Source organism: Branchiostoma lanceolatum, chromosome 11 (assembly GCF_035083965.1).
Source record: "Branchiostoma lanceolatum isolate klBraLanc5 chromosome 11, klBraLanc5.hap2, whole genome shotgun sequence".
Lineage (NCBI taxonomy): Eukaryota > Metazoa > Chordata > Leptocardii > Amphioxiformes > Branchiostomatidae > Branchiostoma > Branchiostoma lanceolatum.
This window is the reverse complement of record NC_089732.1, coordinates 13,245,863-13,262,384: the sequence shown is the minus strand read 5'-3', so window position 1 is coordinate 13,262,384 and position 16,522 is coordinate 13,245,863. Positions and strand designations below refer to the sequence as shown.

Below are 16,522 nucleotides of genomic sequence, written 5' to 3'. Positions count from 1 at the left end.
AATTAAAATGGTGTGGCCTAATGAATAAAATAAAGGTGCACAGCAAATTTGTTTATTTTCGCAGAGACTTGATTTTACAGTAGGACGCCGGAAAGGAGGGTTTTTATCTGTAGTGTTTGAAGTTTGCTGTTTAAAGAATCCTATAAGGCCACACCATTTTAATTTCTTGTTTAACGGAATTTAAAAAAAAATCTAGATCAGAAAACAGAATCTCAGAGGAAAGTTTGTACTTTGGTGCACAGTTTCAGGGAGGGAACAGGGTCAGGTGCAAGTTTTAACCCCAGCCTTCTGTTTTCATGATTTTTTTCGTGCTGAAATTTAAAAAAAAATTGTTAACCAAGAAATTAAATTGGTGTGGCCTAAGGCAGTAGATACACAAAATACATGTAAGTTGCATCTTGATTTCGTGGTCAAAGGTCATCGCAAAAATAAAACCACTGCAAACATTTCAAGATTGACCGTAGTTTGTATCATTTTGTAGTTTTGGAAAAGTGTTGATTTTGCGAATACAGTCAAACCTGGTCGAGCAACAACCTGACGCGGGCAACCACCTGCTGTCAGAGGACACATTGAAACAGTCCTGTCCATTTTTACATAGCTAAGACCCTCTCCCAAGCAACCAACTGTCTTCCCCAACCAGCAACCACTTTTTTGCAGTCCCAAAAGGGCCTTCACCCTTCCCTGAACAACCAAAATTGATGGACAGCAGCATCCAACCCAGCAGCGGCTTCTTTAAAATGAGCATTTTATTTTGATTACCGTACCTGTGCCATGCGTGTCTGTATTCATTTGTATGAAAATTGAATAAGAAGAATGTGGAAAAAAAAAAAGATTGACAGTAGCGGTGCATGCTCACCAGAGGACAGCAGACCAGTCTCTTGATGAAGGAGAAGTACTGTGTGCTGTAGATGTCCTTGTTCAGCATGAAGCGCAGGTTCTGGGCGTGAACCTCCTGCTGAAGGTCCGGGGGCATGGAGGACTGGAACAGCCCTTGCTGTTCACCTGCCTGGATTAGGGCAGCTAGCTGGGACAGGCTGTCACCTCTGGGCAGCGACCTGGACAGCACAAGGGCATTACAAGGTCGTTAGTGTCAAATCTGCTGATGTTCACCTGCCTGGATCAGGGCAGCCAGCTGGCCATGGGATAGGCTGTCACCTCTGGGCAGTGACCTGGACAGCACAAGGGCATTTCAAGGTCACTATTGCTATATCTGCTGCTGTTCACCAGCCTAGATCAGTCCACCTTGCTGCAACAGACTGACTTCTCTGGGCATCGACCTAGACAGCACAAGTTCATCATTGTCAAATCTGTTGCTGTTCACCAGCCTACATGTACGTCAGTACAGCTAGCAGGGACAAGCTGTCATCTTGAGCAGCACAAGGTCGTGACAGCTGTGTCTTCTCTGAATGAAGCACAAGATAATCTAAGTGCTTTTTTAAAAAGAAAACCAAGTGCTTACCTTCCGTTGGGTTTCCTAACGTCCTTGCTGCTCGGTGACTTGGGAACAGCGGGGCGGCCATCTTGTCTCTCGTAGAAGAGGAGGTAAGCGCTCCAGTAGCGCACGCGGGTCTCCGGGAAGGAGCTGGATGTACTGGTGGCCTGAGCAAATCACAAGTAACATGTGAAGTACAGGGACAACTATGCACATGGTAATCAGGCTTTTAGATACAGATGTTGTGATGAAGAGGTCAGAGAAGGGTTTTAGTTGTAACTAAATTTCAAAATTTGATAAAGTCTTCCTGCTTGAGTGTGATAAAAAGTAAATAAACATTCAGATATCATTTGCACCCCAAACTTGTCAAATACCAATATCAAAATACTTCTGAATCATTAAAATCATTTCTTAGGAAAGTTCTTTAATCAAATTTGAAAATAAAGATGTTACAAAGAAGAGCAAAATGTAAGTATATGTATATAAAACATTGTGTCATTTTTCTGTTATTTTGTTGAGAAGAAAAGCTAGGTTTAGTTCTAAAATCACAATTTGCTGAATAAAGGAACATTTGAAAAAGTAACAGACACATACATGTAAGTATAATCATTTGAATTTCAAGGGAAAGACACCTACTGTAGAGCTGACTTGGAAAGTCCCCCCGAAGCACTCCTCTTCCAACAGTTGGTCTGTTAGCTCCACCTCTTCTACTGTGGTGTCGTTAAACTTCAGCCAGTGACCCTGCCTCCCCGGCCGCCTGTCCTGGATAAAGGCGTAGTAGTGACCGGCGTTGGCTTGACCGCTGTGGACCACCACCCCGACCAGCCTGTACAGCGTGGTCTGTTTGGCGGGGGATCCCGGAGACGTGGGTTCCGTGCACCCCTGCCGCGTGGCCTGTTCCACACCTTCCACTGTGTACGGCGCTACGTCTAACTCTCGCGGGAACTGATGAAAAAAAAGGATGTTGTTTGTAAAAAAAAAGGCAGATCATGTTGAATTCAAAGTGTAATGCTTGGAACAAAAAGTAATGCTTTTCTGATAACTAAAAAGGCTCACATTTCTAGCCAAGCACACCAGGTCACCCCTATTTTTCTCGATAAGTGTGTTTATCTTTTTAATGTGCAGAGATTTTGTGTCGGAGGATTACACATGAAATGAAGACAGCTGGAGCATCCAGTTTAAAATACACGTCACAAGGATATGGTGACATACCGGCATTGAAGAAACAATAAAAAAAGTATAAAACATTATGAAAACACAATATGTAGCAACAACAATAAAAACATCTTTCATTCCATACAAAAAAGAAAAGATACTACATACTTCATCTGCAATTAACACGAAAACGATGTAAAATGATATTAATGCTGGTTTAATTTTTGTGGTTTTCACGTAAAACTGGTTTTATGACACAGTATTCTTTTGACAGCGAGCTTAAAACACTGTAAAACCAACCCTCTACTCCTGATACAAAACTACCCCCCCCCAAGATAAATGAAGTTATAGTATGTGAGAGTTGCTTACTCTGAAATAGTCATCAAACTTGAGCACTCTCACATAAAAAGTGCTTTAATGTTACAGTTTTGCTTCGACAGCACTGTGAAAAACTCCTCTCCACTCCTTATGAAAAATCAAATCCTCACAAAAATAAATGAATTTAATGTGAGAGTTGCTTACTCTGAAATAGTTGTCGAACTTGAGCGCTCTCACATAAAAAGTGCGTTTACTTGACAGTTTTGTTTCGACAGCACTGTGAAAACCTACTCCTAGTCCTTATACAAAATCAAATCCTCACGAAAATAGATGAATCTAAAGTGAAAATTGCTTACTCTGAAGTAGTCGTCGAACTTGAGCGCTCTGTTGGCCTCCCAGTCGTAGTCGAAACGTTTGAGCTGGATAGCCAGGTGGGGCGGCAGGCGCTTCAGACACATCCTCTTCACCGCACTCCGCTTCTCGTTACACTTCTCACACAGGTACGCATTCTCACCTGGGGGCCAGGAAATAACTCTTCGTTATGAACCTACTAGGACCATAATTCAGTATTGTAAAGTAATCCTCTACATGAAAGTGTAATAGTCCAGGAGAAAGTCTCATTCTGAGAAAGTGCCATGCTGGCATTCCATGTGTTGGAGTCCTGGGGGAAGGAAAAAAGTCATGTAAGCTCTGAAGTTTCTGTTGTCTGGCTCCTTGTATCTGAGTCCAATGACCTTAACATCGGTCCATAAATCACTCTTATAGCAACAAAAGCCATAACAATTGTTATTCCTAAAACTAACACAGCATTTGACAACAAGCTCCTGATTTATAACATTAGCATCTCAATAAAAATCATGACAATCTGTCTACCCCTGCCTGAGCTACATGTATTCTCCTTCAAAACCTCAAACAACATCGGCCCCTGCAGTTCCAATAAAGCTGCTAGAGAGCCCGACCTATACCACTTCATCACAAGCCTAAAAACAATTGTGACCATAAAACAATTGTGACCATAGCATGTCCAGAACACAACATACAAAAAACAGACCTTCTGCTGCAGTGCCAAGGAAAGCCGCCAGGGGACACATAACCTAATCTTTTTTGATAGGTCAATACATGAGTACCTAGCTGCATACCAAATTTCACAACAATCCATCCATAACTTCTGGAGTTATGCTGTTCATCAACAAACACAGCTACGAACAAATGCTACCAAAGACATTGGCAAAGGTAACAAATCAACTGATACAACTTACAAAATGTAACTGATACATTTAGATGTTGCAGTATAACTGTTCCTCTAGATTGTTATGCTGTCCATGTCAAATTCCAATGTTATGTCTTGTCTTTGTCATGGGGGCTAGCCCTTTGTAATAGCCACAGGCTTAGAATTGGGCAGCCCTGGCTGTGTGTACTAAACAGCCAAACCAATAAATAAAACAATTACTGTCCCCCTACCTTCCAGTATCTCTCCTCGTACGAACTGCTCCAGCGACTGCTCGAGTGTCGGCTGTTTGACGGTGACGTTCAGTGCCATGAACTCTTCCTCCTGCTCGTAGCGGTGGGGACACTCGATACAGATCTGCTGATCGCTGAACACGCCCTGGAACTTGGACTTGAACAGCTCCTGTTTACTCAACTTCTTCAGCACAGTGTCAACCTGGGTGATCAGATCAATAACCAGTCAGTAAATCAGTTAGTAATAGAATTTTAGATGATTAAGTTAACTATAGCAACATATACTTGGACATTTTGACATTGCTAGAAACACTGTAATTCATAAGCATCTTCGATTCACCAAATAGCACATTGAAAAAAGTTAGTAATTCTTTATCTTAAGAGAAATTTTTGGCCATTATGACATGACTACAGATTAATGTGTTTGTTTGTTTGTTTGTTTGCAAAACCACTAAACCATTTAAAGGTGTAACAGACCAGTTTTGTACAGTAAACACAAGCTGAGAAATGCTGGACTGTAAGGTTTGATCCACTCACACTGGAGAGGACCCATACCCCTACTCTTATCATGGCTTTCCTCTGCCTTTAGGTCCGATTCGAGAAGACATCCTCAGTGAAAGCTATGTACTTACATGTATTTTCACGAGTCGAGTAAGGAAAATTGGTGTTAAGTGCCTTTCCCAATGGCAATACATCGATAGCTGCTTGGGATTTGAACCCTGAACCTTTGGATTCACGACAATTTATGACAAGGGCAATAAATCATGATAACGTCATCCATGCGTTTCCAAAAACTATGTTTGGAAACCTAACGTTCTTAGCTACCAATATTCAGTGTGCAAACCCAGTTTTCTTTCACTTCTTTGATGGTAAAATAATGCAAAGTCAATTTCACTACATTAGCCACCCCACAAACCTTAAGGCTTAACTCTAGTATCTATACCTGGTCTGTTAAGTTGGTGAGGAACTCGAAGGCATCCTGATGCTCCCTGACGTTGATGGTCTCCCCCCAGAGTTTGAAGGAGTTCCAGAAGTGCTCGGGTGTGTAGTACTGCACCATGCTGCCCTGGAGGTGCGCCATGATACGCTGAACCTCGTGTAGGATTCCGTCAGACGACGCACTCTGCGTGGACGATTCCACTCCCAACAATTGCTGAAAGACAATGGAAAACGGGCATTTTAAAAGAGAATAACTCTAGAAGGGGTTGATTGTCATGATTTTAGGTACGTAGATAGCTAACGTAATGATTTTGACAATTCAAATAAATACAAATCATGGGAATCAGGAGCCAATTTGCAAAATCAATGAGGAAAGTTTATAATTGCGGCACTTGGAAGTTAAGTAAGGTTTAAGCATCCCTGTAATAAGAATTCATACTGTAGATTTTGAAATGTTTTAGAGGTTATATTTTTGCAGCTTTCGTTGTGACCTCTCTGCTACAAAATCATAAAACCTCAAAGATCTTTCTATCATATCGCATTTAAAACGATTGTGTAATATTATATAATATAATAGTAACTATATCACACAATCGTTTTAACTGCGATCTTGAAACACCACCAAAAAAGTGTGACAATTATAAAAAATTATTGCCATAGCCCAGCAATAGGGTTTGGGTTGGCGTTAGGAAGGGCATCCAGCCGTAAAAACTTGCTACAAAAAAGACTTGCACTTGATGAGGAGTTCTGGGGCTCCCCCATCCATGTGCAAGCACGTCCAACCTCCATATGATGGGGAACAAAAGACGTAAAACTGGATAGAGAGAGAGAGAGAGATAGCGAAGGTGTCTGGGTTGATCTTACTTCACTCAAGTTCACTGTAAAGAAAGTACCAACGTAGCACTCTTTAGTTCTGCCATGATAATATTTGTTAACAAAGAACTAAGTCAGCAAGGCGTCTGCCAAGCCAGTCTGAAGATTTGGTGTCCACAGAGGTTTTTTTGGAGGGGGGCAAGGTGTTCAACAGGTTCTTGTGATAATAGATCAACTGGGGTGGGTTGAAAACCCTTTTCGAACCAAGAACACCTATGTGCTGGAATGCCAGACCTTACTAACAAGGTAAAGAGTGACAGGCGGCGTTCACGGACGGATTCCTGAAACGGGCTTAAAACATACTATCAAGCTCGCTCCTGATGCTTCGCTAAAAAATCTTCCTCCTTCTGCGAAATTAGATCCCTGTAAAGCTATATGAATTCATAGTTATTTGTATACCATCAGAATGTTGTTTTGAAAGTTGGAGAAAAAGCTTACAAACCTCTGGAATGCCTGGGGTCATAAAGAGCTGCTGCAGTACCGAGTTCATGTAACAGGTGGCGCCACCGTTCTTAAGCCCCACATGTCCACAGCTTGCTCGTCCGTCAACCAGTGGTAAATGCTGGATAAAATACAAGTCGTTATCATATCAAGATTTGCAATTTTTTTATTGTAGAAACCATAGTTATGTAGTATCCATTATTTGATTATACTTCTGCTGGGGTCCCTGACACAGGGGTGGGCAGCAGTCGGCTAGTCCTCACACCGCACTTCAAAGCGGCTCTGTCCAAAGGGTTCACAGGGGGGATTGGGGTATTCCAGTTTGGGCCAATAATACATGCATTCCTATGGAGAAGTTCTCAGAAATTAGGTGTCATTATCTCAGGAACCAAAGGTTCTGACCAAGAAAATTTACCCTTAAATTCTGACCTGTTCTGCAGACTGTCATCTATCAGAATTACGAGAACTTCTATACGGCTATTCTCCGGGGAAACACCCCCGAGCGAGAGCACTTGAGTCAGTCCGTTTGCCTTATAAGGGCCCTCTTGCGACCATCCCACCGGGGGTCCAGAAGACAAAAAGATGGAGAAAGGACGTTTTTGTCAACAAATTCTACAAGTATGAAGTCTAACCTGTCATACCCACCCCAGAATTGCCAAGACTTCCCCAAAAATCCCACCAAGAAAGGCTTTCAATGTTTTAATGCCCTCTTTAATTCTGAGCTCTCTCATCCAGGGGTCTAGGCACCTGCACTAATACCCTTGCACTCACCACACTGGTTAGGTCGCATACCTTGATGTCCTTCTTGACACAATCCAACCAACCAACAGAAAAAATACCAGACTACAGAAGTCCAACGTACCTCCCACTCTCTCTTGTGCGTGAGTTGAGGCTGGTGGTGCATGTTGACCAGCTGTGACGTCACGTCCTGGAGGTTCTGACTGCACCCCTCACACAGGATAACCAGTAGGTCATACGCCACCTATACACAACACTCATATTCTTAAAGGCATCCAGAGCATTTTATGAGTCATTTCTACACATAGTAAGTTTCAATAACAGTTATAACACTATACCATTACATATCAACATTAAAGGAGCAAAGATATAATGTCGTTGTGTGGTGAGAACTGATAGAAAATCCAAGCCCTAATAGACGGATCCTGACTGTCCATCACAATTAGTGGTTCGACCAATGAGAGAGTGACTGCATGTCCGTCAAATATTTGCATTTCTATGTTTTACTTTTGCATTTCTACATTTTGACGGAGGTGGGCGGGGCTATGGTATCAGTCTATTTACACTAGGCGCGTGAAACTAAAAGATCACCATGTACCTTATTTTTGTGTAGCTTTTGAGCACTTTTGATAAGAAATCTGCATGCAAATGTGGTAAACAGTGGCATTAAATGTCAATTTCATAAAGTTTACAGCAACTAGAATATTTCCAGTTGTCAAGCCTCATAAAATGCTCTGGGTGCCTTTAAAGAGCAAATCAATGTAAATCTATGAGTCTTTAAAAAATGTACTTTATCTCAGCATAGGTGCTTCCATGCCATGTGACAAAATGCCATTACAAAAACTTATTGATTGCTTTCCAAGATGAAAACACTGCATGCTTGTCTTATTTTAGAATGAAGATTCACAGCATAATTTTTGTGAAAGACATACCTTTTTCTGGTCTTTGTATTTTTTGTGTTGCATGTCGTCTGTAGCAATCATCAATGCATGTCATTTAAAAAAAGGTTTTCCTCAAATCTTACCAGTAAATGTAACACCTACCCTACATCATCCCTCCCGATATTCTGTAAATCATAACATATTTGTTGTGTTTTTTTCAGTGACCTCTATGAACTCATCACTGAACATTGCATTGGGTTATTACTGTTGTTTCAACTGAGAAATTATTTTTAAAAACACAGAGCTTATATTGCATGATTCCAATCCCCACCTGTCTACAGGAGTCGCTGTGACACTTGGACTTGAGGGAGGAGTCCTGCTCCTTGGCTGTCCCCTGCGTAGCTGTCTGGGCAGCTGTCCCTCTGTGGGCAGCAGGGAACAGCAGCTGTTGCAGAAGGAGCCTGTTCAGGGAGAAACCTGGGGGAGTGGACGGAACAGTAACAATTCCATCAAACGGACCTTCGTGAAACTTGAGTGAACTAGAAAGGCAACATTCTAATGCAGCACATTTCCCTCCCATCCCTCCCATAGGCAAAAATGGACTGATCCAAAGTCACCCTTAGTGCTAAAATGGCACATTCCTAAAAGATTCTCCACCAAATAAAGTATTCCAAAATCATTCCTGCCCATAATCGGACTTTCCCCAATCTGAACCCCCATGTATGAATAGACTATTCCAAAGATATCCCAATGCAAAATGGACCATTCCAAAATTACTTCCACCCAGAGATAAACTATTCCAAAATCTCAGTACATAATGGAATTTTCCCCATTTGACACCACATGCAACTTGCAAGAATGGACTCTTCCAAAAACACCCCCATGCAGAATTCTTCCTGCATGAAATTAATCTTAATACACACCTTAGACTGTAATTATCAAGTCTAAGCTAAGAACTCCTAAGAGGAAACCTTCCAAACTGACCAATGTCTGCTCTGTCCACTCCCGGCTTCTGACACAGGGTCTTGATGAGTCTGAGATGACCGGTCAAGAGAACATCGTCTGCCTCCGCGTGGTCATCCGATTCCGTCGGCTCAAAGTTGTTCAACCAGTCCAGCTCCGATTGGAGTAGACTGGATGTGTTGAGCCCTATACCGTGGAGGTCGTCAGAGTCCATCCCTTGCACCAGTTTACACACAAGCCTGAAGTAGTGCTCGCTCTGACACAGGAGTCGGAACGCCGCCGTTCGCACATACGAGGAGGACGTCCACAACGGCACGTGCGCCTGCTGAAGACTTCTGAGCAGGAACTGTTGGGGATTGGACGCACTATTGTCGTCCTGTTCCACAGAGCTTCTAATCTTGCTTAGGGAGTAAAAACTATGAGTAGCAGCTTCCCGCACCTTGGGGCTGGCGGAGGCCAGTAAGACGTCGACTATAAAGTCTTGGAGGAATTCCCAGGTGTAGAACTTGTCCAGGTCCTGCGTGCGGAGGTGGAGACATGTGACCAGGAGATCCATGGCCGCGGCGGCGATGGTGGCGTCCTGACTGGAGACCTGGTCACCGGTACATATACTGACGTGGGACAGGCCGCCACTCCGCTTCCGACCAGGGGTCCCTGAACCATAGAACAACTCAATGTCAGTAGAAAACATGTAAGCACAGTTTTAAACTAGAATTACAGTTTTGAACTAGAGTTACAGTTCATTCTAGTGACGTTGAAGAAGAGTGATGGATGTCAATCGAAACGTCCGAAAGTAAATCTCTAAATCTTATCCAGTTGAAGAGTTTGAATTGTCTTTATATAGAATTACAATCAAAACTACCGAAAACCACTTGGGGGACCAAAAAAAATCTGGTCTGTGGACAGGTGGTCACTATAGACAGGATTCTTAATGCTTGTGTCAATAGGGAAAATTATCCAAGGGACCACCAAAAAAGTGGTCACAAATTGGCCTAATGTAGAGGTGGTCACTTCTTACAAGAGTGGTGTATTTAAAACTTGCAAACACTTTCTTTTTCCTCCAGCCGCAAAAAAAGGGCCCCGCGAACTTAAAAAATGGTCTACAGCATTCTGTACCAGTTGCATATCAGCCCATACCTTGTGTGTTGGCTGGTGCGTAAGGTGCTAGGTCCAGTCTCCCAGCTGCAGCCGCCCAGGCCAGCCCCACCAGACACTGTAACAGTTCCCTAAACCCGTCCTCCGTCATGTCCAGCACCTGATGCATAATGTGCGATACAATGTAAATACGAATGTAAATATTTTTTCAAATCCAGTACTGGGAATGGGATGAGAGTGAAATATGTTGCATTTGCTTGCAAATGTTGCTTTTCAAATCACAAAATTTCACGGCAGGCAATTCCTACTTTCATTTTATCTTCACGGTAGCGAAATTTCACGGTGTAAGGAACATGGACATTTTCACTGATCTTTAACTTCACGGTGCAGGCAAGTGATTGGAATCATAACTAATTACAACAGGTTTTTTCACCGTGATGATAAGTTCATGGTACAGAGGTGACCATGAAAACAGTGAACATAAAGTTACAGTGAAAGAAACAAGAATAACAGTGTCCTATTGATTGTGTGTGTAACTTATTGAGTGTATTCTCTCCATGGATAGCCCTTAACATTAGCCATTCGCTAGTTGGGCAACCCTGGCTGTTCATGTAACAATGTGTGCATGCCGAACAAATGAATAAAAAGATAAAATGTCCCGCACCTGTCTGCTAGCCTCCTTCCACGCCGCGGTGTACGCGCCCTCGCTTTCCGAGTCCGTTGCCACGGGCGACATTGCCATCGCCCCTGGCGACGACGCTCCCGGTGACATCGCCTCCTGCTCGGGAGTGGATGCTGACTGGCGGCGAAGCTTAACGGGCGTGGCGCCGCCTACGGATTCCGAGCTGACTTCACGCAACGGCTTCCCTCCGAGCAAAAACCTAGTTCAACAAGTTGGTAAGTGATGAATAATTCAGAATAACAACAAATCACAACTCTCCATCCTATATCAGTAACAGTCTACTAACAGAAAATAATGGCAAACTTATTATAATTTTTTCAACATGAGCAACACACCACCCAAAACTAGCATCAAATTATTTCATTCAGTTTTGCAATTTTTACCTCTGTGAAACGGTAGGTGTTGTTTTCTGTGGGTCTGCATTACCTATTTCTATGTGCCAGTCACATTCATCACAGCGACAGGAAATTAAGTTCAGAGTTGCCAGAGTACGAGAAAGTGTGTAATTCATTGACTTTGTGTGGCAACTTACAGACATTCCAGGTCATGTGAGAGGTTACAATAGAAGAGGCTACAAAAGACAATGAATATGCCATTGGGGAGATGTTTTTGCTTTCATAATTATCAGTTATCACATGATGCAGGTTTGTTTGTTTGTTTGTATTGCATACCCAGTAAACCGCATCAAGGCTTAACACACCAGGTTTGTACTGAAAAGTACAAGCTGCATATCCAGACAGATTTATATGATCCACACACACCGGGAAGGACCCCTACTACTTTCGATAAGTGTGTTGGGTTCTTTAACGTGCTTGAGTTGTGGCTCTCCTCAAACACGGGACCTCCGTTTAACGTCCTATCCGAGGGACGTCCCTAACCGAAGCTAGGTACTCATTTTCACCTGAGTGAAGTGGGGAAAGTCGTGTAAAGTGTCTTTCCCAAGGGCACTACGTCAACGGGACAAATCAAGGAACCCCGGATGCGAACCCGGTATCTCTGGGTTCTGGGGCCAAACACCCTGCCACTACGCCACCGCGACGCCATGAGTGGCATATATACTCACCTATAAGTTGATAGGAGAGTGTTACAATAGACAATAGAGAGAAGTCAACAGCCGCCCCACCTGGTTAGCTGCAGACAGGTGCTGAGGCAGCCGCGGCGTGCCTGGATGACCATGTCCCCGTCCAGCCCTTCCTTACTCAGCAGGCAGAACAGGAAGTCCAGCCCCCCTCCCCGCAGGAAGTTCTGACAGAACTGCTGCACGTGCAGGATGGCGCTCAGGCCCTCGTCCTCGTCTACCGGCATCACGTGGCCGCTCAGCGCCTGGTTAATAACACAATGTCAGAATCACAAACTTGTACATGACAACAAAGTTCTGACAAAACTGCTACACGTGCAGGATGGCGCTCAGACCCTCGTCCTCGTCTACTGGCATCACGTGGCCGCTCAGCGCCTGTCAAACAACACAACATCAGAATCACAAACTTGTACATGACAACAAAGTTCTGACAGAACTGCTGCACGTGCAGGATGGCGCTCAGACCCTCGTCCTCGTCTACCGGCATCACGTGCCCGCTCAGCGCCTTGAAAACAAGTTAGAGTAAGACCTTCTCGCACCAGTACCTTGTGTGTTGCATTATTCTTATTTGCATTATTTGCCACACATAGTGCCCTTCATTTCTGGTTCCGGGCCAGAGTTCAAATCTGACCAGGGTTGGGGTCACGACACGGTAATCAGCCGGAAGTGCGTGGTCGTCACCCTGATTTCTGCCCCAGTATTGCTTGGTGATCGTCTTAGCTGTGCATAGTTTTTTTGCAGCTCCTGAAAAGCCAGTGAGTTGTAGTATTTTTGGGCCTGGTGAAGTTGGTTCACCATCGAAGCCTTTTTTGTATTAGTTTGCAACGGTGTTGCGTTTGGTTTGTATTGCATACCCAGTGTATTAATGCATTTTCACCAAATTTGCGTCATCGGAGATTGCAAAAAAGTTATCACATGACTTTTTTTTTTCTTCTATTTTTCAGAGACACCATTTACTAAGCTTTCTCAGCATATATGTCGTGACCCCAGGAAAACTTACGCTACGCATAATGCCTGCATTTCCCAGCATGCACCCTCTATGCTTCCCATAATGCCCTACACCTCCCAGCATGCATCTGAGAACATGAGGGTACAAAGGTACCTGTAGATTGTAGACCAGTCGCAGGGGCGACACCTTGGGTGCCTTCTGACCCATAAGCAGCTCCAGGGCAGCGGACAGCACGGCCCTGTTCTCCTCCTTCACCGGCTGTTCACTCAGGCTGTCCAGCGCTGACTGTACCGTGGGGTCAGTGGGCAGCAGGAGCAGCAGCTGGTACACACACTCCTGGATGCTGGCCCCTTCCAGCTCAGCTGTGTTGTACAGCAGCTCATAGATGCCGGCTTGTCCTGACAGCACCATGCTGGAAAGTTGGTAAGACATTGTTTGTTTGTTTGTTTGTATTGCATACCCGGTAAACCACCTCATGGCATAACACAACAGGTTTGTACAAGCTGCATATCTATTTGATCCACTCATACCGGAAAGGGCTCCTAGTCTTTAAATTACAGAGGTCCCAGGCTGGTGAAAAAAACTCGCTGCAGGACGTCGCCAAGTTTCTTGGCGGATATGTGTGCCTCGGTAGTTGGGGAGCACCGCACGGTAGGTTGAAATGCTTCGTGAAGACTCGAGAGGGGAACATTTTCCACGGAACATTGAGCGGGAGGCGAGCCCAGCCGTAGGGACGGCGGATGTCGCTATTAATGAAGGCGGCAAGAGCGGAGGTCAAAGGTCGCTTCCTCAGCGTAATTCCCTACGATTGGTCGACTGACCAATCCTACTATGTAAATTCATTCATTTTCCTGGGCATTTAATTTTGTACTACAATGAAGCTAAAGTTGTTCTTTTGTTTGCATATTCTTTTCTTTTCTTTGTTCTTTGTCCTATTTAATTACAGGTTTGCGATAGCAACCCTATTCTGTTTTTGCTTGCAAGGATGGGGGCCGCCATGTTGGATGTGACCATTTTATTGGGAGGGTTTTTTTGGTCGCTAATGTTGGGTGTGACCATTTTGATGGAGGGGTGTTTTTCTTGCTAGATATTCTTGTTGTTTTTCGTGTCTTACAAGTTGGACTCATTGCAAAAGTCATTCTCTATTACCAGCCCATGAAAAGGACTAATACCACACATCAGGTGCGGCGAAATGTGTCACTAACTTACCTGGGGAGTTGTTTTTCCTGGTCGCTGGTGTAGTGTGGTGTGCTGACCATGGCCTGCTTGCCACGTGTCCTCCATGTGTCCAGGGCAGGGGTTCCACAGGGCAGCATCTTCACAGAGAGGGTCATACCATCTTCAAAACTCAACTGGTGGATCAACTTCTGGTCTTTACCCCATAGCAGCTAGAAAACAAAGACCTGTATGTCAGTACAGTACTTATAGTCCAGGAGGAGATTCTCATAAGAGGCCTAGAAAATGAGAAACGTAGTACACCCTGCACATATTCAGTCCAGTATAATAGAATGATAGCTTGACGTCTCTTGGTCATTTTCAGGCATTTTGTTCTATGATCCAGGTGGGACATCATGGTTGTAAAGTTCTTTATACAAATTTATGCAAATTCTAAAAGGTAAAAAAAGGTAAAGGTAGTCCCATAGCCTTTTGAGGCCATGGTGGATCAATAAATATGGCCAATGGTTGCTGACAATGTGACACTGGCTCAATATATTTTAAAAAATGGCAACCTTCATCAATGTGTAAGACATTTTCACTCACCGTCCTCTCGTTAACAGCAATCTGTACATAATCGGGAGGGTGGTTGACCTCTACAGCGATCTTATGTCGTATACTTCCTAGCCTCTCGTTGCTATGTCCCTGAAAACAACGCAGAAAGATCTCAGCTTAATACCTGGGTTCTAGAACTTCAAGTTGACCATAGAAAACTGCCATTTTGAAAGGGGGTCAGATTGGGAAAATTTAGGACAGGGATGATTTTTAAAAGTTCATTTTTGGGAAGAAGTTTTTTGAATGTTCCATTTTTTGTACAGGACTTGGGATTTGGGAACGGTCCATTTTTTGCATGGGAATGGGATGAGAGTGAAATATGTTGCATTTGCTTGCAAATGTTGCCTTTCTACTTCAAATCACAAAATTTCACGGCAGGCAATTCCTAGAAAAATTTGTGAAATCAGTTATTTTCTATTCATTTTTGTAATAATCTATTTAATCTGTGTTCCCATGACATCCCAAACTCTCCCCCCACCTACATGTAAACTGCACATCTGGGAAGAGCGGCCAAGGCTGGCAGGGGGGCTAAAATAATGGTTGATTGATTGATTGATTGATCGATTGTGTTGTGCAAGGATCCATTTTCATACCTTGATGTCGAATATTCTGTTACTGGTCTCGCAAGAGACATGAAGAGAAAGGGGCTGGCCTCGGAAGGCTGCGCCGTGGGAGAGTAGGGTGCGGCTCACGCACTGCTGGTCCTCCACCGTGCTGATGTACCGGTGGACGATTAGCAGGATTCGCTCCACCGCACGTAACTGGACCATCCTGCGGAGAAAAAACAGAACAAAACAAGCTGCTATGGGGCTCAAACCTACACCACTTCACCCTTACACCAAAAGCTATCTGCCACACAAAAAATAAAGACCATAGCGTGTCCGGGACATTTAGATTAACAATTTTTTTACTCCATCCGTCCCCAAAATCTGAACTTCTTGACATGAAATTCGTGTAAACGTGTTTTCGTCAGCTTAAAATGGCAGATTTAACAACGAAAGTCAACGACATGGGCTCCCAACAATGAGTGGGAGGGGGAAATTTAAAGCTGGAGACAACCCTGCTGTATATAGAATGAATGAAGACCTTTATTGCACATTTCTGCCACACTTGGCTAAGTACAGGTCGCAACAAAACAAAATAACAAGTACAGTTTAATACGTATACTAAAGAATATGGCTATCATTAGATAAATTCTACTTCTCCTCGCTTTACGGTTATAGTAGATATAAAAGAACAGACATGTTTTTCAATGGGAGGTTTGTCTAGTCGCATTAGGGATATGAATTTTTGTACAAAATCACAGCATTGTTGCTAGACATTAAGTTGGACCATATCCTACCTTGCCATGCTTGGGTCCGATGCCATCTGTGGGACGGTGTTGGCCGTCAGCGCTGTCGTGGCCGACGTCACAGCTTTGGCAATGGCAGATTCTCCCAACACTGTCTGTGCTGCCTGTTTTCAACAACAAAAAACAACAACTTTTTAACCTTCAGACTTCTAAGATAGCCATTCGGCACTAAATTTTGTATTAGTTACGGGGTTATGCAGCAGGGAGAATGTTAAACCACAGCAAATTAATATTGAATAAGAAATCTCAGATGCAAACCAATCCAGGGTGAAAATAAAAATAAATTTTCTACACTTTGCCGGGGATACCAACCCACAACAAAAAAAGATTGCTATTAAAGAGGCCACCATTTTGCATCCTAATTTCTCCACGTTTTCAGACGAAAAGAAAACCAAT

The 16,522-nt window shown here is 43.6% G+C and overlaps 1 protein-coding gene across 1 annotated transcript in view; it reads right to left on the bottom strand.

Moving 5' to 3' along the window:
* The window catches only part of LOC136444272 (ubiquitin carboxyl-terminal hydrolase 24-like), a 54,033-nt gene that overhangs the window by 8,330 nt on the left and 29,181 nt on the right, over positions 1 to 16,522 (bottom strand). Inside the window, exons 19-36 of the mRNA XM_066441786.1 lie at positions 16,118 to 16,230; positions 15,369 to 15,546; positions 14,767 to 14,865; positions 14,215 to 14,393; positions 13,159 to 13,417; positions 12,102 to 12,301; positions 10,961 to 11,177; positions 10,339 to 10,456; positions 9,223 to 9,855; positions 8,570 to 8,715; positions 7,482 to 7,601; positions 6,621 to 6,740; positions 5,310 to 5,519; positions 4,367 to 4,568; positions 3,262 to 3,419; positions 2,069 to 2,377; positions 1,460 to 1,599; positions 857 to 1,055 (exon numbers count right to left, since the gene is read on the bottom strand). Coding sequence (XP_066297883.1) covers positions 857 to 1,055; positions 1,460 to 1,599; positions 2,069 to 2,377; positions 3,262 to 3,419; positions 4,367 to 4,568; positions 5,310 to 5,519; positions 6,621 to 6,740; positions 7,482 to 7,601; positions 8,570 to 8,715; positions 9,223 to 9,855; positions 10,339 to 10,456; positions 10,961 to 11,177; positions 12,102 to 12,301; positions 13,159 to 13,417; positions 14,215 to 14,393; positions 14,767 to 14,865; positions 15,369 to 15,546; positions 16,118 to 16,230 — 3,600 coding nt within the window. The remainder of the gene's footprint in view (positions 1 to 856; positions 1,056 to 1,459; positions 1,600 to 2,068; positions 2,378 to 3,261; positions 3,420 to 4,366; positions 4,569 to 5,309; positions 5,520 to 6,620; positions 6,741 to 7,481; positions 7,602 to 8,569; positions 8,716 to 9,222; positions 9,856 to 10,338; positions 10,457 to 10,960; positions 11,178 to 12,101; positions 12,302 to 13,158; positions 13,418 to 14,214; positions 14,394 to 14,766; positions 14,866 to 15,368; positions 15,547 to 16,117; positions 16,231 to 16,522) is intronic.